General features: G+C 44.1%; 1 protein-coding gene across 14 annotated transcripts in view; it reads left to right on the top strand.

Annotated features, from left to right (window-relative positions):
- TMEM229B (transmembrane protein 229B) overlaps window positions 1–26,764 on the top strand; it is a 39,123-nt gene that overhangs the window by 3,589 nt on the left and 8,770 nt on the right. For 3 of the 14 annotated variants that reach the window (XM_087746512.1, XM_087746505.1, XM_087746508.1), the window contains exon 2: window positions 9,744–9,913. Coding sequence is in view for 1 of the 14 variants with exons in the window: in XM_087746519.1 (XP_087602645.1) it covers window positions 9,748–9,913; window positions 23,075–23,123 (215 nt within the window). In the remaining 13 variants the exon portion in view is untranslated. Of the gene's footprint in view, window positions 1–196; window positions 311–4,339; window positions 4,421–4,467; window positions 4,637–5,790; window positions 5,976–6,260; window positions 6,299–6,437; window positions 6,850–9,743; window positions 9,914–11,619; window positions 11,754–23,074; window positions 23,125–26,764 lie in introns of those variants that run through there. The other 11 variants (XM_087746506.1, XM_087746507.1, XM_087746517.1 and 8 more) reach the window with 10 other exon arrangements.

The raw sequence follows: 26,764 nt of genomic DNA, 5'->3' as shown, positions 1-26,764 counted from the left end.
GAACAGATTGCCCCAAGAGCTCTGTTCTGTGGTTTCCAGGAATGCAAATGCATTAATATATGTACGGCATCAGTTAAGAGATGGGGCTGGCTACTGTTTGGTGGTAAATAGGAAGTCTTGAAAAGAAAAATTACCATAAAATTATTAGGAAGCAGAAAAGGAAGACTTACTGACATGGAGTCATTAATGCCCGTAGCCGCTTTCGGCCAGCGCTGAGGAAAACCCTGTAGGAAGTCTGTAAGACGCTCTGATGCCCACGGCACATCCTGAAGGTCCTTCCTGAATCCCAGCGCCTAGTCCCGGTGAGAAGGTATGACCTCTTCCACGCAGGGATGTCCGTTTTCCTGTGTGTGGTGACAACAGCTCGCTGCTGTGGATAAATTAAGATTGTTCACTTAATTTGAAAGTAGGTGTTTTCTCCCTGAGGAGCTTTGTGCGTATGTCTGCAAATTTCATAGTTCTGTGTTGAGGTTCCCACTGAAGAGCTTGTTTGTAGAAGGGGAAACCGAGGTACAGAAAGGTGGCATTTCACAGGTAGATGTGAAATAAGACAAGAGTTAACTCTGAATCGTGTGATTTAACTAGTAGCTATAGCAGCTTCCTAAACAAAGGTCAGCAGAAGTGTTACAAGCAGCTTATTCAATGTCTGTGAAACATTTTGAGATCCTCTGCCCGGAGGCATACTGAAAAAGGAAGTAGTACAGTCTGGTGGAAGGGAAATGGAGGGGCAAGCAGGTGTTGAGGTACTACTGCTTGTAGCTGCATCACATCTCCTTGCTGAGGCTCTGGCAGCACGTCTGGAGCCTTGGTCAGGCTTGCTGTCCCCACTCCGCTGCAGGGTGACGGTAGAGGCAGAAAACGAGCTGCTTCGTTGGGAGAGTTCAAACCTTGGCATTCTTATGGCAAGATCCCATAGCAGCTTCCAGGAATGGTTAAGGGGGGCTAAAGCAAGAGTCGTGGATAGCTTATTGACATGTGGGTTGAGAGTAACCTGGCTTTCTGCATACATATGGAAATGATACCTGATAGTGGGGACTCTGCGGTTTTGCTGACGATGCCATAACGTGATGTGGTGCTGAGCAGTGAAAGGCGAATTTAACCTTGAAGGGAGATGCAGGTTCCTGACTTTGAGTGTAAGACAGGAGGAGGTTTTTGGGTAAGGTGGTGGACTCGACAGTGTTTGGAAGCTTTAAATTGAGATATCTTTTTACAATCTATACTTTAATTCAGCATCGTGGAGAAGTCCTAAGGAGTGAAGATGTAGGGATCCCTTTGGCCTTGTAATTTGTGGATCTACTTATTCCCACACATCAAGAGCTCTGGAGAGGAGGAGTTGTTTTGCAGTGTCCTAAATGTGCTCGTAATACCTGTCTGTTTGTTTAAGACAGTGACTGTACCCAGCTCGCATGCTTCAGGGCTGCCGGCAGTCACTGCATTGTGTCCAGGAAGGGTATTTCCTCTCGTGGCGTAATTAGCCAGATGAATTTAGTTTTTGCCTTCCTCTGAAGCATTAGAAATGAGCCACAGTCAGGGACTGAGCATGAGCATGCCAGGAAGGAGGAGGTCTAGGGGGAGTGGGGGAGAGGGAGAGGAGACTGCGTTCTTCCCGGGGGGAGAAAACCCATCTTTTTGCTGTCATCACGTGCTTTGATGGCAAGTCTTGTTTATATCCTCAGAATTGTACTTACCACAGAGTCTGAGGCCAGACTTTGTAGGTTTTCTTTTTCTTCTGCAGCATGGGATTGATCAGTAAGGGGGGGGTCATCTGTGTGAGGCTCGTTTGAACACTCTTTTGCCAGTTTTGGAGTTGCCACGCTGGCTGCGGCGTGATTTCTTGTGCTCTTTGTTCATGGTGTGCAAATCTAATCTCCTTAGACTAAAGGACTTCATCCAAGTTACTGAGCTCTGTTGCAAGAAACTGCATGAAATTTTAACAAACTGTGATATGCAGCGGGTTTGACTAGATTTTAGGCAAAGAGTCCTTTCTGTTCTTAAACTTTTTGACAGCGGGAAAGAAGTTTTTCTTCATGGAAGATGAAGGGGAAATATCCTGAAAAAGCTCCTAAAAAAGAGAAGCCTAATACATTGAGGAGGCTTAAAGGGTAGTGGCATGGAGGAGACCTGCTTGTTCGGATGATGAAATCATAGAAGTAATGTAAAATTTTGTTGCTGCCAGTGGTACCTTAGGATTCTTTGTTTCTGGATTGCCTTTAATAAATGCCATGTTTAAGAAAATGAAATTAAGTTGTTGTTTTGTTTATTTTTCAGTCTCAGGCAGCCTGCTATTACATGGTAAGACAAGAGAGGTAACAACATGACTAATTAAAGGGCAGCAGTGCTTCATTCCCTAGGGCTAATTATTCTGTAGAAAATGGGTCAATTATTTAGAGAAATTGTTTGCCAGCAGGAGGCAGGAAAAGCCTCTGTTCCCACTCCTCACCTTCCTTTTGTGGGAAGCAGCGCCCACCTCCATAGGCAGTTGCAATACCTTGGTAAGCTTTCAGATGCCAGAGCCATGTCCTGCAGCTGGGGAAATGGCACCTGAGCAAACATATATGTGGTCCCTTCTGTCCTTTGTGTTCCTGTATAGCTGCAAGTGAAGCAGTGTCCAACAGAGGTGTTCCTGGGTTGGATCTGGAGTGAAAGACATGAAGTCGAACAATACAAGTGGGAGTTCTCTTTCAGAATAAAATCCGCCTGTTGTGAAAGGTGAAGTATGGTATTTTTACTTGCTTCTGAAAGAAGATTGATCATCTAGGTAGCTAATGTTTTCCGACATGAAAGGTATTATCTGCTTGTGGCTTGCGTGGTATGGGCTTATAAGTGATCCCCTTCTCAGATCTGCTTCCTGTATGTATTTGAGTATTCTCTGGTGACTTCATCGCCTGACCGTGTTGCTTGCTCTTAGCTCTGCAGGCTCAGTACAGACTTGAGTGGGGGAGCAGAGGGCTGGTTTGCCTTGTAATTCAGAAATAAACTGGTCTGCTTTTTCACATTTCTGTGATGGTACGTGAGGCAGGAGTATCCAGATGGTTTCTGAGCTCCTAGGTAAGGTGGTTGTGCAGGCGACCAGAAAGAGTCTTGAAAGAAAACCAGGCTGGACAAAGGCTTTGGCTCTGTAGGATCAGATTACCAACATCTGTGCCAACTGGGAACAACGTGCTCTTTCTGGTTAGTCAGAGTGCTACATTCCTGGTTGTAAATGATACACCCAATAAGGTCTAGTGCGAGCCAGAGCCTAAGCACCTCACAGTCCAGCTAAAACAAGTGGAAAAGACATGTATTTGCAGGTGCATGCTGCTCTTTAGCATGTCCTTAGAGGCTAAATAAAAGCTAGACTGCTTTAGAGATTTGTTTGTAGGCATATCTGAATGAGAATCGGTTACTAGTTCAGAGGTGTCTAATCATTGTATAAAAGAGAGAAGCGTTTTATGTTACCCTTTCCTTTGTTCCAGATGTTTATTAGTGTCAGCGCACAAGAGTTCGCCGCAATCTTATTTCTAAATTCCCCCACCCTCGCAGGCTTCTGTCAAAGCTGGATTAGACGACTGAGGGAATCTTCCCTGCCACAAATGCTGCTGTCTTGCTGTCATTGCATAAGATCCAAGCATTAGTAGTCATTAGATGAGTGTTGATAGCATAGAGTGGTGAAGCTACTGTTTGACTCCTTCCTTGCTGGATCTTTGCTCTCAGGTGCACTGTGTATTGAAGGCAGCCTGTATGAAGGACTTCTGCAAAGCACCTTTCTGTCCCTTCTCCTTGACTCTGCCAGGAGCGTGAAGGAGACGATGAAGTACTTCTGAAGGAGGAAGCACTCTCTTCAGCATGGGTAGCTGTGGCGTAGTGCTGTGTGTACTGCTAAGTGCCTTCTGGGGAGGGGGAGCCTGTTTTGTGTTTTTTCCCCACGAAGACAGTCAGACTCATTCAGCTCCACCAGCCTAATCTGGGCTGAGAAATCACGGCCAGGGCTATGTCTCTACAGAGCTCTAGGTAGAGTGGTTTCTCGCTGCTTATGACAGAGGGTGCCTGATGATAGTGGTGTATGTGGTTGTTTCCTCTCCTGCTAACCAATCTAGCAAAGTTGGGCTTGCTTAATCCACAGGGCACTCTTTGGCCTCATGTATTTTCTTTGTATTTTGTGTCAGCGGAGGTTTATGGTAAGGATGCTTCCAGTAAGTTCTAGAGGAAGAGTTATTTCTTTTTGTGATTTCTGGTGTTTTCAAGATGTGTATATAGTTTCCCCTAGTGGCATGATAGATACCATGTGATTTGGTTTATTTTGATCCAGCAGTTCTTTCCAAGGCAGATCTTGCAATTAAGCTTTTAATTGGAAGTGGACTTGCATGAGAGCTGCAGGATGTAGGGCACGGTTTATAAAAATGCTCTAATGTCTACCAGGAAGAGAGGAGCCGCTGTGAAGGTAATGTCATGATTCCTTAGCAATATAGAGCTTGGCTATTGTTGCTTTCGGTTTTCCTTTGCTGCTTAATACTTTACCATGGAGATGAGATACTGAGTTTCCGAAACATCAGCTTCAGTCACTTCAGCTGACAGAGGCTAGCATGGTATCAGGAGCGCCCTGGGTAGCTGAGCCATTCCCATTCTGTGCCATGGAAGACTCGGGTGCATATATAAAGTAGGCAGTATATTATATTATATTATATTATATTATATTATATTATATTATATTATATTATATTATATTATATTATATTATATTATATTATATTATATTATATTATATTATATTATATTATATTATATTATATTGGCGTATAACTTGTGGATATGCAAAAAGTCAACTTCTAGAATCCAAGTCCTCCTGTTAGACAATTATATCCTTTTGGAAACAATGCCTCAGTTTGGTGCTTGTATTATGAGGTATTACTGCTCACCATCAAGGCAACTAAACGCTTAATTCTTTCATAGATTAGCTAGAGTGTTATTAGTTTTTCAAAGATCAGATCAATAAGTGGAGCATGTTGATTTCTAAAAATGTCATGTATGCGCATGTTCTGATTCACCTCTGATTTTCATGGTACGAGCTTCAAGAGCTGCAGTAATACTTAGTGCTCCAGTCTCAAGTTGGGCTACACTACCTTGTGTGTGGGGTCTGTGTGGGGCTGGGGTTTTTGTTTTCTTTTTTCTTTTCCCAGCTACATATCGGACATAGAAGACAGGACAGTGTCACATTCTGATAGGAGAAATGTCGTTTTCATGGTTTGAGATCCTTATTTGAGAAACAACGACTGGACAATGTCATGACAATGATTAAAATTTGCTACGCTTTGGACCAGAGCTTAGCAACATTTGGAGTACTAAAAAGCTGTAAGTGCTAACACCAGCACTTCCACTGCGTCGTTCATCTGAGAATCTCTCTATTCTTAATGAATTTTCACCGTGTCTCTGTGAGGCTGGTATTATTAGTGTCATTTTGCAGACAAGTAGATAAAATAAAATGCTTGTATAAGCACATTCAGCAAGCCAGAAAAAGGCAGGAATAAAATTCAGGAATACTAATGTTTCAACCTGGTCTTGAGCTACTATTTTGTACTTTCTCTTTTGCCAGAAAAGAGACTAAAGGCATTAATTTTGGTAGTTTTTTCCCCCTTTTTTTCCATTGGGTTAGGCAGCATAAAAGTGAGACATTATTATGCAACATATCTAAGTGTGCATGTGATACTTGAAAAAATGGTAATCAGATAAGTTGCTAGGCAACAGTACCCTGCCTTCAATTACCAAAAAGCCAGTGAGTTTGCTTTCATGATGTACCATGTGTTCCTTACTTCTTCATAAAGCAAGTGTAGGTGGGGTTTTGTAAGAGTTGCTACTTTTTAACTCACCTCCTGCTTAACCTGCCATATTGCGAGGTCAGATTTGACCCCAGTTTGAGAGAAAAGTATTCACAGAACCTGAAATCAACAGAAGAAATGTTAGCTGAGCTCTTAAGGATAAGGGAGCATATGTAAGTGTATGTAAGTAAATAACCATTCCCTCCCGTGGGGCTGTGGGTCTTTGATGGTTCAACAGCTTATGGAAAGTAGTCTGTAGCTCATCCTTGGGACCATGAAAAATAAGAAAGTGGGTGAGAGATTTATGTTAAAAGGTAGATGGCAGGGATATGTGGCAAGCTGTGAGGAGTCTTAAAAGACTCACAGTGGCCCGTTGGCCCAAAAATGTTGAGAGCCGCGGTAATGCATGAAAACCTGAATGTAAACCCAGCTGGTTCATTTTCATTGCCTTAGCAGGAACAGAATGGAAGGAACATAAGCAGGGATGAGTGTACACGGAGGAAAAAGTAAGTGAGAGTCTAACGTAAGACAGATCTAGCAGCACAAGGGAATTTGATTGTATGTTTGTTTAAAACCCGAGTTTCGTTTTTTTTTGGGTTTTTTTTTTTTCTTTATAAAGACAGATTGCAGGATAACAACAACAAAGACTCTTAGCAGTTATTCTAAACGCATTTCTGCTTTTGGCAATAAATAGCCACAGAAGCCTTTGCAGATACAGTAGTTGTGTGGGGGCGTGGGCATCTGCACAAGCCTCTTCAGCTCTCGGGTGGCGGTGTGGCTTTTAAGAGAAATCTGAACCTCTGGAGGTCTAAAGTGCTTCTCAAGGCTTTGCCAGAAGTTTTCAGTAGAGATAGGGGACCCACCTGGAGGTGTCTGGGAAAGGATGCACCTAACCTTGGAAATCACTTGTTTTCCTCAGGTAACTGCAAGTTGTTGCTTTACAGAGTTGTTTTTCCAGAGTTGTTATTTTGTCGTTGCTGTTGTTCCAGAAGAGAGGCGTTTCCTTTTCAGGAGGTGGGACCTGTGTAGCAGTGCATGTCCTAGGTATCTCTCTGAGGTAATTCAGTCCTTTTGGGAAGGAAATTCAGCCAAACCTACCATGTTTTGTGCTCTGTCTACCAGTCTACGTTCAGAGATGTTCAGATCCCAGCCTGGTCTGTGTGCAGGTTCAAAAGCCCTCATCAAAAGGCGTGTTGGGACTTCAGTTGAAAGTGAAATCTGCATCACCCTCTGTGTAAGTCCTGCCAGAGCAGGGTGAGTTTCTGAGAAGACAGATGCTCGCTTTCTATTTCCAAATTTGGCACTTTCTTCCCAGGAGAATCCCAGATAAATCACAGAGCAGTGTTGTGACTTGGTTTCTCTGTTGGTAGGACAGTTTATCACCGAGTAGTTGGATGGACCTGTGCTTTCTTTTTTGGAACACTTTGGAAATAATAAAGAAGCGTAAATACTAAAACAGGCAGTTGAAGGAACACACAAGTAACCACTTCCCAGTCAGGCATTTGCTTTCCTTTTTGTTTGCTTGTTCTTTGTATTCTCATTTGATGAGCACTACTGCTAAATTATGCTAATGAGCAGTCCCCAACCTGCTGACACCAGGAATGTTGGTGTCTGTGTCAGAGGAACAGTCAGAGCATGGGGAAGTGCTGTTTTGGGAAGCCTGAGTCTGGCCTAGTAGTGGATTTTAGATTTTAACTATTTCTGTATGTGCAATTGAATGGTCACACCACTGTTGTTCGTTTTTTTGTTTGTTTGTTTTTTCCCTACTACAAACATTACACATTTTTAATCATTAGTATTTCAACACAGAAAGTTCATCTATATACAAAAGAAAAAAAAAATCCCCTTTCTGAACAGCTTAAGCAGTGTATTAATCACGTGAGCTTTAAGGTCAAACCTTTATCTTCAGCTCTACCTCTCTGCTCGTGTGTGTTATGACATAGTCTTTGCTAATGAAGAGTTTTTTCAATGATTATTTTCTTTCAAGTGTAGATACCTGTGTAACTAAAGGTATGGTTTCTCCAGCACTTTTGAGTTCATAGAAATGAAGATTTTTGTGAAAAAGGAGCTTCTTCCTGCTGGGCGGTGGCCTGTGAGGCAGATCTGAGAGGTGATACAGCTGAGACCTAACAGGCATTAGGGTAGCATTCAAATGGCTGAGGAGCTCCTTGGTCTGGCTCCTGGTGAAGCCCCATGGGTGGCCTGAGTACCAGTGCCAGGGAAGGGGCTGAATTGAGCGTGGGTGCGTTGTCCTAAAGTTAGGTTGGCTTGGAGCCTTTTGTAATGGTCATATTTCTGCATGGAAGGAGTTGGGAGTGTGTTGCAGTTGCTTATTTTGTATGATTTTGTTCTTCACTCTTTTACAAATCAAATTATAGTCAAATAGATCTGATCATGTAAAAAGCGTTCTCAGTGTTCTTGTGATTCTAGGGAAACGCTTTTTAAAATTTTGTTCCCATGCGTCTGATAAATAGTTCAGCAGAAACTTATATCCAACTGTGACAAAATGCGAATAATGAAAATAGAATACATGCAAATAATTTTTAGGAGCATCAACTTTAGAACAATTTATGCCAGAGCTAGCTAACAACCAAGTTCTTCCCCAATTTAAAGTACAAATATCTAGCTGTTAAAATAGCAGCTATTTCTCATGATAAGAGAGATTCCAAAGTAGATGCAAGCCTCAGTGCACAGGCAGAAGGTGCTAAATGTGTCTCTATAATACCCATGTTACATTGATTTAATTAGTGGTTTTATGCTATTCATCGCTCCGTTAATCTTGGTGGGAAGGTTTTGTTGGGGGAGGATTAGTTACTTAATCTGCATTTTTAATTGGGGTGTTTTTGTAGTTCAGTGTTATCTAAATAAAAACAGCGTAGGTTTGGGGGTTTTTTTGGTTGTTTTTTGGGTTTGTTTTTTTTTTTTTTAAGGAAAACGTTTCTCTTGAATACCTGTTGGACTTTGGTGCTCAAAAACTCTGAGATTCATTAGGATAACGTGAAGATCCTATTTGTTACATAGTCTGACACATAAATGTTCTTGCTCTGTAACTTCTTCACATGCAATTAATCCAGAAAAATGCTATGTATAGACAAGCCCTCGGAGTGCAAGATCTGCGAGGCTGATACGAGTACCATGTTAGATACTTGTGTGTTGGAGCTGGCACCTCGAGGCGTGACTTCTGTGAAAATCTGGAGCGTGGCATCCTAAATGTCAGCGCCTGAAGAGAAAGAGAAGTATAGCCCGAGCTCGCGGGCTCCGCTTGCTCGGGTCGTGCAGCCGTGCTGCCTGAGCCCAACGCGGAGGTGGAAGGCAGTCGGCTCACCGGAGCGGGGGTGAGAGGCAGCACCGGTGCCCCCAGGAACAGGCTGGGCTGGCAGGTGGGTGGCAGTGGCAAGGGCCTGCCTACACCAAGGCCACGCTCTGTCCCAGAGTGGGGAAGGGAGAAGAAGAAAAACGTGATGATTGGAGAAGTGAGGAGGAGAGGAGGTGGGGGAGATAGGGAGGCAACGTTAGGAGAGGGACGATGGGGATGAAAAGGAGTCAGCAGTGAGGCTTACTTCAAAAACTGGGGGATCAGCCGGGAAAACAGAGATAAAGCACTTTCTGGTAGACCCTTCAAGGGTTAACCGAGACCTTGGCTGAGATGGTAGCAGTGAGGAACCTTTGGTCACTGGCTCCAGTGAAGTTGATCCGTGTGTTTGCTGTGGCTGGGATCCAGAAGGACAGTGGAGAGTCGAAAGGCTCAGCCTAACCAGAGGAGAGGCAGCTGCCAGGGAGCCGCCCTGGGCGAGGGGGAGGTACAGGCGCCTGCCTGGGGCTCTGAAGAAGTCAGCTCTGCCAGGGCCCAATGTACCAGAGCTAAGCTATCCATACATGTAGTTCTTTCAGTGTTTAAAGCCTCTCTTGCACTGCACTTCGCTAAGGTTAAACTGTATTTCTTTGGTTTAGGAAGGCTGGCTGGTTGGTGCATTAGCTGTTGGTCACACGCACCTGGTCCGAAAACAGCTGGCGTCTGAAACGGCTCGGACCTGCTGGAGGCAACCCGGTCAACCTGCGGATGCTGTGAACCAGGAGCTGAGCAAAAAGCGGGAGAGCTCCAGGATTCCTCCCCGGAAAAGGTAAGGGCTGGAGGATAAAACTAGTGGGAGTGCACTTGTAGACCAGAAAACCAGAGCAGTTCTCTGAGTACAGAGCTGACTGAATTGTAGATGGGACTTTTGAAATTTAGATACGTAGAGTGCGTAAAGGATGGTCAAGATGTGAAGTTATTTCCATCAGTTCAGACTGCAGGTTGCTTTCTGGAAGCGTAAGAAAGATCACCGTTTGCACACGTCGCCCTTGATTTTTGTCTGCTTTGAGTCACATCATTCTGATTGCTTGTAATTTATATTGCCAAACTTATTCCGGTGTTGTTGTCTCTTTAAAACCTCACACTCGGATAGCCTTAGGCAGTTAAAACAATCAGGACAGTGGAGCAGTATCTCTGAGCTAAACCAGAGCAGTAGGTAAAGAGCGGACCCGGTGGTAAAAGCACAGGTGTGAGTCGGATGATGAGGAATCTATTCCTGGCCCTAACAAGCAGCACAGTCGCTGCACCTGATTCACCAGTGTGTTACTCTGCTAATCTTTTTAGGCTCATCTTGCCGCTCTCCTGTATCTATGGCAGTCTGTTACGCTTGCACAGAGCGGATGTAAAATGCTGTCAAATTTGAAGGGTGATTTATATCCTGGAGCAAAACTTTATATTGATCCTGGTAGATGGGCTGGACATTGTGGGACCAGAATGACAATCTGCAGGCCCTGCAGCATGTTCAGAGTGCTCTGTGTGTCTGCAGTATGTGGTGTGGTGCCCTAACAGGAGGTTAAACACAGATGCTGTGATACAGCTTGCAGCAGTTCAGGCTACAGTATTGTTTTCCCTATTGTGGATAAGGTTTCATGGGTAGGTCATGCGCAGTACTTTAACTGGGAACTCACTTTGAATATGTAGGTGCTACGTATATAAAATTCAGATTCATGTAACACCTTCCTCCCTCAGCCTATCCTGTGTCAGGGGTCTCTGTCCTCTCTTAGTGGTAGTGTCCAAGAGATCCTATGCTAGGATATTCCATTGTCCCACTCTTGTAGGTATTCTTGCTCTGATAGACCCCTGTCCCTCTCTGAGACTGGGGAGCAGGCCCAGTCAGCTGCTGAAGGAAAGCAGTAGACTTGATTGTGGCAATGCTAATGGTGTGGATAAGCAGGGTCAGCTGCTGCGTCAAGCTCTGGCTGTGATCTTGCTGCCCATTGTGTAGCTGAATTGAGCGCTTCAGTTGATCAAAAAGTGTCACATACTGAGCAGTAAAGTCCAGACCAGTACTGCAAGGTTATGACAAAGCAAGTGTCAGCAGCTTCCCAGGAAGACTGCTGGTGACGGACCGAGCCTTGGAATGAGTCCAGCCGTTCTGTCAATGATGCAGCCATGAGTACTTCTGAAGAAAGCTGTGTCTGGCAAGCACTCTGGTGTATGGTACTATTGCTGTGAGTAGAGCAAATGCTGCTTATCGCCTGCCCTCAAGAACCATCAAAGGAAGCGCAGACTTCTCCTATTACTGTTAAAACAAAAACTGAGTGCCGTATGGGCACAAGAAAACATAGATCTACTGGCAGCAGAACAAGACTATGAATTATTCATTCCTCCAGTGCCTCCTGTATGTTCCATCCACTCAGGCTGTTCAAGATGCTGTCTGCTGGAGATGCAGACAGATCTGCTTCCAAAGCCACGGGGATGCGACCCTGCAGACTGTGATCACCACTCTGCTCGACTTGTCCTCCATGAAACTGGCTTGTGCGTTGTTGCGACATTCTTGGGGACACAGAAGTAACCTTTGATCATCCTACGGGCTGTTGGTAGGAACTCTTGTAGCACCAACGATACTGGGACGCATCTGGTAGTGCCAGCCTGGAATTGGCTGTGAGGTGAGGGCAATGAGTTAGGACCAAGGTGGAAGTGCTGGCTGCTCTGCCCCATTTTTCAAAAGGGGGGTGGGGGGCTGTGTCGTTTGTGTATTATTGTTTTGTTTTTTGTAAGAGAACTTGTACTATCTCAGTTTGTTCCTAGCTCTGTCTTGCTGAGAAGCCAAAAGTGTCATCTGATAAAAGTTCCCTGACCACAGGCAGGATTTTTCTCTCCATGCAGAGTGCTTTAGTGGAGAGGAGTGTATTTAAATGGCTTTTTGGAAACACCTGTGAAATACGTGGGTGTTTTTCAACTCATTTACTAGCGGGCATTTGTCTGTGTAATGGTTGTCAATTGGCAGCTGAAGTTGAGAGGCACTGAGGACTTACGGAGCTGCAGAGACTAAATGCTCCTCTGCTTCTTCCATGAACTGCTCTGAGCTCAGGTAAGAGGTGCCTAATGTGAGAGAAGGTGTTGCTGAAGGTTTGTTCAGAGGCTGTTCCTAAGCATAAAATTCACATACTTAGATGTGGAGGGGTTTTTACTTTTTTTTTTTTTTTTTTTGCTTTTTCCCTCCTGCTTGTTGGTACGAAGTTTCCTTCAGCCATTTCACGTACCCAGGCTGCAGCATGCATGCCATATTGCAGACTTTTCAGCATTTTTCCCCATTTTCCTTCTGCATCTTCCAGAGTTGCTCTTGGCTATTAGGCTTCTGCTGACAGATACTCAGATATTTAGTGCAGGAAAAGCTACCTGTAACTAGCAAGTGCTGTAGAAATGATGGGCTTCTTCAAGCAAAAGTTTAACCCTTGCATTTACAGCTGTCTTGTAATGTGCACTACCCCATTTTGAGAGCACTTCAAATGTTCTTAGAGAGCTTTGAGGAAAGGAAGCGAATGATAATTCAGTCAAAACAAGACACTATAACTTGCATCCAGAATAGTTTTCAGCTTCTTATTATGCCAGCTAGCTGGATTTGCCCTAGAGTGAACCACCTTTGGAATTGTCCTAGTCCAGAAGTTGAGAGAAGCTGTGGAGGCTAAGATAGAATCCCAGACGGCATTTGAAGAGTCCTCACTGAAAGAAGTGGTGGAAGCATCCTGGGGGGAAGACTGCCTAGCTGGGTTGAGAGGTGGGGTAGGTTTCACAAAGAGGGGTCTCAAGGAAGAAAGGGTTGGTCCTGAAGCAGGTAAAATGTGTTTGTCCTCTTGACTAAAGTGAGAAGACAATAAACTGGAAGAATCTTCTTTTTTTTTTTCTTTTTTTTTAATCAGTGAAAGAAGTAGACAAACAGAGCAGGCGATGGATTTGTGGTTTCCATAGTGATGTAGCTGTGGAAGCTTTTGTACGGCTGAGCTTCGCCCTCACTGCAATCACACTTGAAGGCTATGAGTATTCAGCTTTCCTGCCAGGGAAATGTAAATATACTTCAAACACGGAAATGGGTGAAAAAGCAACTGCATATTCATGATTTGTTATTTTTGCTATGTTACCTGAATATGCGGATGTTGGGAAGCTCAGCTCCATCGTGACTTATTTCTCCTGTATCTGTTGTCCTGCACTGAAACAGTGCATCAAACTGTCGTAATACCACAGTTCTTGCCACACCAGGCAGCGATATGTTGACCTGTATCCTTTGCTTTCTCTCATCCGTACATACACATACATCCCACAACACTGATGCCTGTGACTCTCTGCTCACCCACACTGATTTCAAACATGCACTGATCAAGAAATGTATGCCTAACTCTTTCAGGGCATGCTAACTGATTAGAGCACCACCCTGTGAAACTTGGAGAGGTGTACTTCATGCTGTTCGTAGCCATCACCTCACTTGTTCCTGTAGGCCACAGAAATGGGCTGCATGTGACAAGAAATCATCGTTTATTTTAATGGGCATTTTGCGAGTGTTTTAATAGTCAAAACATAAGACCTTTGGGGAATTTTTGCATATGGAGAGAGCTATTTGTGACTGTGAATGGTTGAATTTGAGAGACTTTAAATCTGGCTTTCAAAATAAGTTGGAGCGTGGAATTTTTCAGCATCTCAGCTGATGGAATATCAGTGGCTTATAGAGGTAGAGGAAGGAAAATGCTCAGTGTGAATGCTGGATGCACACATCAGACAGTTAGGCACGTACCAGTCCTGCACACCCACTTGCATAGTCCAGTCTTCATGAGTCACGGGCATTTCTGCCTCGTCTTCTTCCTTTTTACTTGTACTGCTGCTGGATGCTTCTCTTGCTGTCTCGGTCTCCCTGAACAAATCTCCTTTACCTTTGGCATTTGTTTTGCTTGTCTGATGGATGTAATGGGTCATCTGTTCCCTTTTATAGAAAGGAATGTTAATTATTTTCAGAAGGCTAATTAGGTTGCTAATGAGAAGCTCTACTGCGGTAATATTTCCTTTAATTACTCACTCTTAAGTGCTGTACAGAGAAGCTGATTGAATATGCTGTTAAATACAAATGCTTGTATCTGGCTTAGAGATGCACCATCAGGCTCCCTGAAAGAAATGGTTTGGTAAACTCGGGAGTCCACGCGACACAGATGACTGAGGACGTGAGACTGGTGCTGAGAGCTGCCTAGGCGTGCAGCCTGTTTGACTCCCTGTGAATTTGGTGCTTCTGCAAGTGACTGGCCGCAGTTGCTCTCTGTATTCCAGCTTTGCTTGACGGCTTTTGGCAGTATCGGTAACCAATTGTGCTACCTGCCAAACTAATCTATAGTTAGATGCAGCCCTCACAACGAATAGTTTAGTCTAATTAGCCAGATGGCAGCCAGAGGCACAGAGAGGTGGAGTGACTCATCCAAGGTCATGTCGCAGATCACGGCAAACCTGATAATAAAGCAGAGGTTTCGCCAGTCCTGTGTTAGTGCGCTGCACTATTTGGCCCCTTGTGCCTCTCTTAGGGCCAGCATAGCTTGCTACAAGACTTGCCAGCAGTTTGCATATTGCTTCGTGAGGCAGCACAGCTGCTCAACAACCCCATCCGTGTATCCACCTTGGCACTGACTTAGGAAGGTCCTTTTGCTTCTCCATCTGAGTCCTGGCTGTTACTTGCTTCTCTCCTTTTTTCACCCTTTGTTGTGGAAATCTCAATGCCTTTTAGAATTGCTCTGAGAGCGCTACTGTATTCTAGATGATTTTTTAGTTCTAGTGCTCCCAGGATGAGAGGTGTTGGGGTGGATCTCCAGCATTCCCTGCTTTTTGAGTGCTGAGCCTTCATGCAGCTTTGCAAAAGAGCTTCACTTTTTGGCAGCATCCTCTGATGTCCAGTCCAATTCCTGAGTCTGCTCTTAGCCAGACTCTTGGAATTCTTTACACGTCGTAGCTCTACCAGGGAAGATGGTGAGGGAAGGCCGCTGAATGGGGGCCACTTCCAGGCATCAGAAGATGCTCCCTGTATTTATATACTGATGATCATAGACCCAGTTGGAGAAGGAAGGAAGATCTGTCAATGTTGTGGATGCAGTGCAAAATTTATACGTTGTACTGTGCTGTCAAAGTATCTAAGTGCAGGTGACTCTGAAGAGTGACTTAGGCATAAGAAATACCCAAGAAAACAACGGTTTTCAGCATGAGATAGCAAAAGTCACCCTCCAGTTCTTTTCAGGAACAGATGTGCACTGCTAGAACAACTTGTATCCGTGCTCCCCACGTGTACGACTGCCTTGGCTGAGGTACATTCATTTAAAAGTTAACTTTGCATATGTAGCATTTAAACTAACTTTGCATATCTTTACAGCTGTGGGAACTCTGAGAAACAACGAAGATACAGTGAAGCAAGCTGGTTAGCTGCAGTGTACCTATAGGTTCTAAGTTAGCACAAGCCTATGCCGAAAAAGCACACTTGAAAAATGTCAAGGTATCTATTTTGAACACCTTGGCATTGGTATGAACTGTTGTGCAAAGTAGTGGAAATAGTGCTGTTTAGCATATGTGTAATGTGATGGATTTGTTGTTGCATGTATAAAGACTAGTTATATAATGGAAGCATATTTAGGTTGTTTTACTCATGGTGGGAGATAAAAACTTAAATTCTTACTCATCCTACCAACAGTGTATTGCAAGATACGTAGTGATTGTCGTAGAAGTCCTTACGTGCTGCAGGTCTGTGTACCTCTAGAAAGGAATGGACAAGCTGACCAGAATGTGTGCCTCCAGGACTGTCAATAGTACATGCATGATTCAGGCACGCAAATGACAGCTCTTAAGCGTTTAACATAAGCAGGGACAAGATAACATATGGTACCTCTCTCGTTCCATTTGCTACGGGTCACCTGCTTTGTTGAGCAGATTTTAAAGATGGTTTAAAAAGAATTTAGGGTTTGGGGTTTTTGGAGAATGTTTTTTTGGTGGCCAGTGTGAGCAGTATCAAACCATTTTATTTAAAACGGAGGAGTTCTTTTCTAGTGTTATCACAAGACAGTTCCCAATGCACAGATGAGAACTGGCATCTTTGTTCAGCTGGCTCTTTGCCCAGAGGCATGAGGTACCTATTGTTGCCCAGAAGGAAAACAAGATAAAGAAAAAAATCTCATTTGATAAGACCTGAAATTACCCTGTGTAACCTCAGGTATTTCACTGAGGTGGATAAATCAGCGTTGTACATGCTTTAAGCACTTCTGAGTAGATACTGGAAAGATGCAGGAATGGTAGCATCAGGAATGCTCAAACTCCAGTTTTGTTTCCAGGATGTGTCCATCTCTAGCTACCTTCACAGGCTCTAGTTAACTACAAATGGGAGCCTGCGGAGACAAAGCTTGTAACGAAGGTACCTTTGTTAAGTGCCTGAAATTCATGAATGAATTTGGGCCTCTGCGCACGTGTGTGTGTGTGGGGAATGTTTATATGAAATTTAAAAGCTAATAAAACTGTGTCATGCAAATAATTAATTTGTTAGAATGGTATCATGTTGCAGTAATAGTGTAAAGCATTTTTCTGGAGGCTGAATCTCAAAGAACAAGTCGCTGTCAGAGGTGCGTCTCAGTCAATGAGAGCTCAGTGCCTGCGCAAAGGAGGGATCAGCTCCTCGCTGCTTAACTAACAACTGTACCTCCTAAAATAACAAACAGTTGTTTAGAGAGTATCTTTAAACTTTTAACTTCAGGAGATGGCAAAATAAAAGCTGAAAACATAAGTTGGGAGTTAAGGGCACCACAAATGAAGAGCTGGCCAGAAGGTCCCTGGCGGAAAATAGCGTGACCCTGGGAAAGCCCTGCCCTGTTTGGGAGCTCTGTGGCCAACTGTTAATGGGGCAGGGCACTCTTATCACCCCTGGCCGAGGCCATTCTGTCTAAATACAAAAGGACAATTACGTGGTAGCCAGGTAAACCCTTAGGTTAGACTTCAATGGAATTGCTCTTCCATTAAAAGGCCTTTACTGCTGCATGAGACTCCAGGATGGCAGGCTTGCCTCCGTGCTGCAGAGGATGGTGCAGCTGTGGTTGTTTTCTTTTCTGGTTGTGCTTGCCAGGCCCCATGGGGAAACTGAGTCCTTCCAACCAGGTGCAAAAAGCTTCCTCTGACAAGTTGACAGAAATTAGTGGAGGCTTGGTGCTTGAGAGAAGGAAAAACTAATTACAGGAGGTGTTAAGAATGAACTGAACTTCATGGACGGGAAGTCGTGGTCTTACCACTTCCTCTTACGCATTCCCATCTGGTGTAAATGGCTCTGTAGCACATAGCCTGGTAGCATCTCTTCCAGTGTTTCAGCTGAGAGTGTCCTGCATTTCATAGGATTTGGCCGCTAGGCTGCCATGAGACCTCAAAAATAAGGCTCTTCTGGGAACCAGGTGAAGTATGTTCAGCTCAGTATTCCCTTCTCTTCAAAGATCAAGTGCAATATGGTTTTCTAAGGCGAGGTAATATGTTTTGCTGGGTCAACTGATACTGTGGAGGGGTGCAATAAGTTTCAGATACTCAGGCCATCTTTGGGCTTGAAGCTGTTTTAAGTTAAGTATCAGGTTTCTGTCTCTGATCTGACCAAAGTAGTAGGATCAAAGTTACTGAAAACATAGTCTGGGTCTGCAGTAGCTAATTCTCCCTGGCATGAGCATTTTGCTTCTGGAGCCCAGAAGGGGGAAAAGACTGTGCACATCACAACCCCAGCTGAACAGAGCCACTGGGCCACCAACTTCTCCTCCTTTGTACTTCTGTCCCCACATGTTCCCGAGGCCCCTGTATGACCATCACAAACACTTTTGTAAGGGGAATTCAGAGCTGGTGAAAGGTGCTGTCTGGACTGTCCAGAGGGACATCTGTGCTTTTGTAAATGAAAGAGAAGCTCTGACAGTGAGAACGTGAACTTTCTGTGTTGTGCATCAACATGATGCGTTCCCCACGCAACGCTACAGGCTTCGGGAGGAGTGGCTGGAGAGCTGCCTGGCGGAAAAGGACCTGAGGGTGTTGGCTGACAGCTGCCTGAACATGAGCCAGCAGTGTGCTCAGGTGGCCAAGAGGGCCAATGGCACCCTGGCTTCTATCAGGAATAGTGTGGCCAGCAGGACCAGGGAGGTGATAGTGCTCCTGTACTCGGCACTGGTGAGGCCACACCTCGAGTACTGTGTTCAGTTTTGGGCCCCTCACTACAAGAAGGACATTGAGGTGCTGGAGCGTGTCCAAAGAAGGGCAACGAAGTTGGGGAAGGGTCTGGAGCACAAGTCTTATGAGGAGCGGCTGAGGGAGCTGGGGTTGTTTATTTTGGAGAAGAGGAGTCTGAGGGGAGACCTTATTGCTCTCTACAGCTACCTGAAAGGAGGCTGTAGCGAGGTGGGGGTCGGTCTCTTCTCCCAAGTAATAAGCGCTAGGACAAGAGGAAATGGCCTCAAGCTGTGCCAGGGGAGGTTTAGGTTGGATATTAGGAAAAATTTCTTCATGGAGAGAGTAGTCAGGCACTGGAACAGGCTGCCCAGGGAAGTGGTTGAGTCCCCATCCCTGGAGGTGTTTGAAAGAAGCGTAGACGTGGTGCTCGAGGACATGGTTTAGTGGTGGACTTGGCAGTGATAGGTTAATGGTTGGACTTGATGATCCTAAGGGTCTTTTCCAACCTTAATGACTCTATGATTCTATGAGTTCTCTGTTCTGGAAAGAGCAGCTTCGAGAGGCAAGTAAAAGGATCCAGAGTCAACTGGTGTCTGGTCTGTCTTCTGAGATGGCCAACAATCTGGGCCAGTTAATGCCTGTGTTTGGATTATGAGATTGTTTTGTCAATCATTGTGAATTAAACAAATATATATGAGAAAAAAACAAGAGCTATGTGTGTTTTGGAACATTTTCTTTTTGAAGCCTGAAAAACAGAATAAATAGGATTCTGGTTTTTAGATCTACAGCAGCAGCAGTGAATAAGAAAGATGACATGGTATGGTATGACATGGTCTTTGAGGCACAGGCTGTCTTTCCATGTGTGTTTGTACAGACCTGTGGTACCTTGATTTACTGATGCCTGGCCACTCCTTCTGGTAGTAATATTAAGGGAATATATGTCTTACTGTGAAGTATTCTGACACAACTGAAGATGCAAGGAATTCAGTTGTCTTAAACTTCTACTTTAGAAAGGCAGGATGTTCAATTTCATCTACAGTGTTACCATTTGGGACAGACGGATGCATTTGTCGCCTTCAGCCAGTGATGTGTGCTGCTAGCCCAGGGCTGAGACTGCTGGAGACAATATCACAAAAGCCCGTCCCTGCTGCTGATCATTCCATCAGGGTGCTAGTCAAATGATAGCCATGCCCCACTGCAGTGCCCGGTTAGTGGAGACAGCTTTTAAAATAGTTGTCTTCCTTTTTTTGTAAGGGCAAAACAGGTCAGTGCAGATATTGTGGCTGTGTTCAGTCATTTTCTCTTCTTTCTGCATGCAGCAGCTGCTTGGCTTTGACAGAAGGGAGTGCTGAACTAGAGAAGCATAGTGAACTCCGGCCTGCAGAGCAGAGTAGAATTTACTTTTAGTAAAACTAAAATTGTGTCTTATATCAAGAGAAGCTGTTACTAATGTAGCCTTCTAAGTAGAGTCATCTGAGACAAGACACTGGTAGAGAGAGTCTTGACTTATCTTGGCACCTTTTATTGTTGGGGTTTTGTCAGCTGTCTAACAGCATACGCAGTCAAGAGTCATACTCTTAACTTTTCTCTCAGTGCTCTCAAGATTATTTTTCATCCCAGAGCAGCCTTTTGGTCCACATCCCACCATCTTCCTCTTCCTCTCCCTATTCTTCTGTATTCCAGCAACTCAGCTTCCAAGCAAGACTTGCAAAGAGCATGTCTCTCCTAAGCCAAGCATGGATCTCTACTGCCAGGTTAACTTTGCCACTGAGCAAAACTCCGATTCTTTGTTCCAGCGGCACTGCTTTTACAAGTGCTGGTGCAGGAAGATGATGTGGCTAAACTGCTCCAATGTAACTTTCGTAAGTCTTTTGTCTGTTGCCCTGTTTGGCCACTGAGAGACTTTTTATGTGCCTTCCCCATCTCTTATGACTTAGATGTCTTGTCCATACCTGAGTGCTGCCTCTTCTCAGCGATTGCTCAGCAGCTCAACAATGAGAGGAAAATAGCATCGCTTTTCCAGGCCATTTTCCAGCCCCATTAAGGTTCCCAGCCAGGCTGGTTTGGAGGATTCTGTTAACGTGGGGTTGGTAGCCAGGAGGATAGAACATGTATCCAAATTTTAACTTGTCACTGTAGTAGCTGTGGAAATCTATGGATCTTATCTGCTTAGGTGAAGTTAATGATTAGGAAACAGTGATGAGTTTACTTCCCTGACATCTGCCCCCTACAAGGCTTCAGCTACTAATACACTTACAATTTTACTTATGCATTCTTCCTTGCTTCCTTCTATTCTACAAATACTCCAGGGTCTTTCCATCCTACTTGTTTTAGATCCACCTTCTGTTCTCAAGCCAAGGTTCTTGCAAGGCTTTCCCCAAATTAATTCTTAGCAGCTTTTCCTCTCTTTCTGTGCTTTGGCTCACTGGGTCCTAGAGAAGCCAGCACAAATATGGTAGCAATTTTAAGAACCAAGCAAAAAATTGCTCTGCCTTCTACTGCAGCAGCTGTGTGTGTGGACTCAAATTCAAGTCTCCTTTTATCATTGTGCTTTGACCTTTTGGGACTGTGCCATCTTTCTGCAGCTGAGACTGGAAAATGTCTTCTGTGCAGATTGACAGCTGATAGGGGTGAAGAGGTGAGTAGTATTTTTACCTCCTTGCTGAGTTTAGGATTAGAGCTGGCAGTTCTTAAGCTTCTACCTTAGAAAAGAAAATCCTTAATTCCTTTTTCAGGTGTTTAGCAAGTAGGTGGTATTAACATCATGCAGTTAAATTCCATGAGTCCTGAAGCAGATGATTGTTAGCTGCTATTCACAAGAGATGGTTTAGAATTTTTCAGAAGGCTGAATGTGTAGATTGGATCTGAGAAAAGGGATGAATGTGAGTAAGGTCTCGGCATGTATCACAGCCATGAACTGCTAGATCTGCAAAGCAGTCTGAAGCAGTGGTATTGCTTTATTTCATGATCTGGGCTACCCTGTGCTATGAAAGATGAATTCCTGGACTCCAGGCATTCAGAAGCATCTGAAGCATCCCTGTGCACATACATATAGACTTTTCTGTCTTAAGGAACCTAAATTCTTACACTTATGTTGACTAATAAATATAGGCAAGTTTTGAAAATGCTTTCCTGTATTGGAGCAATGAATCTGTTTGTTGGTTTTATTGGGGCAACAGTTTAATAGAGCATCATCATTTGGACACTCTGCAGTCACAAAAGGAAATGTGGAAGAAGGGTATAAACGTAATATTGAATGGATCTGCTTTCAGAGGGACTGTGTAAAGGCTGGAACTGAGCATGCCCTGTGGAGCAGTGATAAATGATTGGCGTGCTGCAGGTAGGAATCCTGAATCCAATAGTAGTGTTTGTAAAAGGTCACCTCAGCATCAAAATGAGCACAGTCAGAAGAAGCAATTATAAGAAAGAAAAAAAAAAATCCATCCCCTTCAAGTAGAGGGGAAGAGAGGGCAAATAAGCAAATCAATAAGGACAGTGTATAAATGTGTCTATGTATCTTTACGTATCTCTACATCTGTAGATAGAATTAAAAATTATGTAGGCATAGCAGGTTGATTTGCCTTTGTTAAAGCAGATATCTGTGGTCCAGTCCAAATTAGAGCATGAGAGAACAATCCAGGTCTGTGATTTGGGAGAGAGGCAGTAAGAAGCTCAGAAGGAGCTGGAAAAGAACCACGGTGATATCGGCTGTAGTCAGAGGAGGTGCGGGGCATCCTTATGACCCAGCTCCCTGGCTCATGAGCTGGAGTGCATGAAGCTGCAGCTGGGAGCACATGTTTCGGGTGGAAGAACAAGCGCTGGGAAACACCCCTGGGACGGTTCCTTCATAAGGTGACTGGTTGGAAAAGGAGGGAGCTGTAGGACACAGCAGTAAAAGCTTATGGACCAATGCTGAGTTAAGAAATTGATGCCTGAAGAGATAAGAGGCTTCCTTGAATGGCAGGCAGAAACAGCCTGGCCAATACCAGTTCTGCATGGGGCACAAATGTTGAGTTATTGCTGTATTTAAAAGAGCCGGTGAGTGTTCAGCTTGCCACCTTTCAGAAGTTTCAGTCACGTTCCCCTGTGGGAAGGCTCTGGTGCTGCCTTCTTGGGACACACAGCACATAATCAGATGAATGAGTCTGACACGAGGGGAATCTTAAACCGCTAAACATTGCAGGTTTATGGTGGATCTGATGCTTCGGGTTTACAAAAGAGAAGAATGGCAGGCGTGCATAAAACATGAAGATGGTGTGTTTGTAGTTGTAACCCGAATGCTAAGCTTCCTCATACCTTGAGGAAATAACAGCACTAAAAATGTAAGCCTTCTTTTGCAAGGATGCAAATAGCAACAAAGTACCCAACACAGCGGAGGGGCGTGTCTGCTGTGTAGGCCCTAAAACCTACGTTTTTGTTGTCTTGTTATTCAGGACAGAGAAATTTCACTGGTCTGCGAAGACAAATTTACCTGAGTGATGCGCTTACAGGCTGCGTGTTGTTTTTTCTCAATTGAAATAAACCTGAACAATAGAGTACAAAACTCGCCACTAATGTATTTGCCCAGACAGTATATTTCTGCTGCTGATTTACGTAGTTTGCAAGCCAGCGATGGCATGACTAATCCCCATGGTACGCTAATTGGTGGGCACTAGTGGGAGAAACTCTGGGAAACTGCTCAGAGGAGCTGCCTTTCCCAGCTGTAGGCATGGTTGCGTACTTGAGGATCTTGTCGAACGTGGAAAGGTGGTCAGTAGGATTCTGAGATTTATCCTCTTCTACCCTTCTTTTCCAGGATGTTTCTACCTCTGAGGACCTGTGTGAACTTGAAATTAAGAAGATGAGGTAGCCACCATCTTGGAGGGTCCACAAGGATTCCTTTGGTGAAAAAAAAAAAAAAAAAAAAATTTAGCAATTGGAGACTGCTCAGGGATGTTAGGAAGAAACTTGGGGAATCACAGCCTGGTGAATAGCAGATAGTGCTTGGAAGACTTGGTTCTTTCACAGTAGTTTAATGTTAGGAAGGAAAATATATATTGAGGGGGAAAAATTATTTTCTGTAGAATTGCCATCAAGAGACTTCCAAAAGGGGAAAGAGAGAAGAAAACTTCTTATGACAGTCTCGGGCTGTGTTTCTGAAGGTGTTTAAAATGTGCTCCCTCCTGTTTCATTTGTCTTTATGCAGTGCCTTCTGCTTGCAAGGTTTAAAGCTAACTCAGCTTAGACCAAAGCGCTAGGTTTCTTTATGGTCTGCAGCAGTTCTGTTCCTCCTAGGTGAAGGGTGACTGTAGTTGCTAGCTGCAGGTGTTTACACTATCCAGTTCCCTACTATCAGTTGAATGCTGGGAGTTTATAAAGGCTTGTGTGCTGGTGAAGAGTAATACAAGGAGAGGAAAGTAGTTCTTTTAAAGTTGTGTATATGCAGCATGAATTTTCAGTAAAAGAAGCAGCTAACTTTCTGAAATGCTGCTTTGAGCTTTACCTGCAGCAAACTAGGAGAGACTGCATTGGATCTGTTAACAGTTCTAATTTTTTTTTGTCTTTTTACACGCACTGCTGTTCTTCACAGATTTAAGTGACTTGGATTGTGTTAGGGTATTAGCAGGCTAGGATTTTAGATACTCTTACTTTACTGCCTTGATCATAATATTTTTCTCTGCCAAGCTTCATTTTCAATGTGAAATGTGTTTGGATTTTTTTGTCTTTTTTTTTTGGGGGGGGGTGTGTGCAAACCTGGCTTTCCTCCATTGCATGCTGATTCTGGCTTGTTACTGCAGATTTTTCAGAAGAGCTGGGCTAAGCATATTCATTTGTTACTGTTACTGATCCTGACCTCTGTGAGTTGTCCAAATCAATTTATTATTGTAGTGTTGGAGTGGACTGGTGTATTTGCTTTTCATTTTGCTTTGGAAAGAAGATGGGGGCGTTTGCTAAGAAGAAAAAAAAAAAAAGCTTTTTTCAAAAAAGAATTGAGTGAATTTCCAAACAGCTTTAAGAAACCGTGTAAGATGCGTGACACATAATGTCTTGACCTTAACATTGTCTCTTCTTTACATCCGTTGGCTCTCTAGTGACAGTGGAAAGGATATTGGCTATGGCAAAATCTTGTAAACTCTCAGCATGTTCTCAGGATAAATTCTCTCTCTCTCCATTCACCACACTGTTTTGGGTTGCTTTTTCCTGGTAAGCCATGATGTGTATTATGTTCTTTGAATGTCAGATTTGCTTCAGTCAGCTAATACAACATGTTAAAACAGCCATGAATTTTGTCTGTCACTGTACTCGAATGCAGAGTTTGAAATGAAGGGGCCCAGCCTGCAGGAGCTCATAAGTCAGGCAGTTGCCCATCAGGGAACTGTGAGTGCTCAGACGTAGGCCTGAAGTCATGGGCTGCAAACTTGCGGCAGCTTTTGAAAAATGGGTTCTAGAAACTCAATTCTGCTCTCACTGCAGAGAATGAAGTCAACCTGGACTTACTCCCCAGGTTAAGATAATGGTGAATCCAGCAATTGAGCACCCAAAACTGGAGGACGGCTGATACAGATTCTCAGGGCAGGTTGTGCCTCCCTGGACATGACATCTCCTTGGGGACAGACCTTCCATTGTGCTGGCCCCCTCCTCCGCAGTGTTAATGGGAAGCTCTGCCTGCTCCAACAGCAGGGTCCTGGCTTCAAAGTCTCTGCTTTGTGCTGGGGCCACTTCAGGGGCACTTGGGCCCTTGCTGGACGCTTGCTTGTTTGAGAGCTGAGGTATCAGCAAATGCAGGGGACTTGGAGCAGCTTTTCCAAACAGGGGAGGGCAGCAGTTAAGGCACAAGAGTCTTCTAGCAACAGGCTTGGAGAAGGACATGACCTTACCTGAAAGAGATGCTGAGGAGATTTGGGGATAATACTTCTATATGCCGAGTTTGGACTTGGTCATTTTTCACAGATTCGTCTTGCAAGTCTGCTGCTTGCTTGACTCTTGAGGGGTCTTAACTTCTGTCAGGAACATAGGCAGCATCCTTCTTGGTCACTGCAAGTAAAAAGCTGCTGCCTTGATGTGTTCTCAGGTTGGAGTGGTCACTGTGGGCTAAGGTGTGTTCAAGTAACACGATGCTGCGTGTGAGGTGGGGCATGGGAAATCTCAACTTCCTGCACTTCTACTGCCATTCATGAGATCACATTAGTCAGAAAACTATTCTTTAAACTAACAATGTCTTCATGTTTTCTCTTTGTTCTCTGAAAAGCCCCCCCTCCACACTCCCTCCCAAGAAAACCCTACCTTTCTCCTTCCCATAGTGAAATGGTGCTTTCTGGGCAGCCCACACACAGGCATTACTGGTAATAACTACACTTCCCCATCCCTTTGGCTTAGTCTGGTAATTGGATTAATTTAATCTCCTTTTGTCGTCATTCTTTTTTACTGTATCCCAGTTCTCTTTGGAATAGATTTGATAGGCAGGGATCAGAGACTGCCAGCAGGTACAGAGTGAACTGGGCAAAGGAATGAGGAGTGGCAGGGCAATGATGTGCCTTCTAAGGTAAAGGAGCTAGAGACGAAAATGAGGGGAAGGTGCAGATTGGAAATGGGTTTACTCGCAATACATGGCGGTGTGGGTAGAACTCAGAGGAAGGGAGACAACGTGCATCCTGACGGAGGTGGAGTCCAGAGAGAGAAGCCGCAAAAACAGATGATTAATACATTCAGAACTGACCAAAATCCCAGGGCTCCAGATGCATCCTGAAAGCGCTAAGAGTAAGGAATGGACATCATGTCTGTATTTGGAGACATCTGTCTGTGGCATGCTTTTAGCTTCATTGCAGGGCTTGATTAATCGATCTGCTGGAACTATTCCACGCTTCAGTACGGTCAAAATTCTATTTTCTGAGCCACAGTTAATTGAGGCTCTCAGTTACCTGAAGGATGAATATCTCCTCAGAGTTATGACTTCAGCACATAAGTACCGCTAAGACTTTACTGCATAAATCTTTAAACACTGATGAACTAATGTCCTGGGGCCAAATCCAGCACCAGTGTTCTGTAAATCTTTACTCCTAATGGTTTGTGTGAGATTTATATGAAAATGTTGAAGCCAGATTTGCAGCACATTCATTGAATGTTGTCCGTGGTTGCAAAGGTGTGCTCATTTGGTATTTACTCACAGGGAAAATGCAAAATAAGAGAGGAAGAATTGCATTTGAAAAGGTATTGCCCAAAAATGTATGTAAATTTTCATCGACACATCCTTTTATCTACTCTACTCTTTGTTAAAGCAGAAAAGCAGATACACGTCTGATTTTCCCAGTCTTAAGGAAGAACACAGTAGTGACAATGATGTGGCAATGAAAGTAATTCAAAAAGTCACGGAGAACGGTTACTTACATAAGTACTGTCTGGGTAAGAAGGGTCTGAGGAAAGAGAATATCATAAGCAGTAGAGCTTATGGTCAGGGAGTGGTAGGAGCCCTCTACGTCAGAGTTGTCTGCTGCTCGCAGTCCTGTCG

The sequence above is a fragment of the Nipponia nippon genome, unplaced genomic scaffold, assembly GCF_047370975.1.
Source record: "Nipponia nippon isolate SJK-2023a ecotype South Korea unplaced genomic scaffold, ASM4737097v1 scaffold_10, whole genome shotgun sequence".
NCBI lineage: Eukaryota > Metazoa > Chordata > Aves > Pelecaniformes > Threskiornithidae > Nipponia > Nipponia nippon.
The sequence above is the reverse complement of the archived record's forward strand: the minus strand, read 5'-3'. Positions and strand labels throughout refer to the sequence as shown.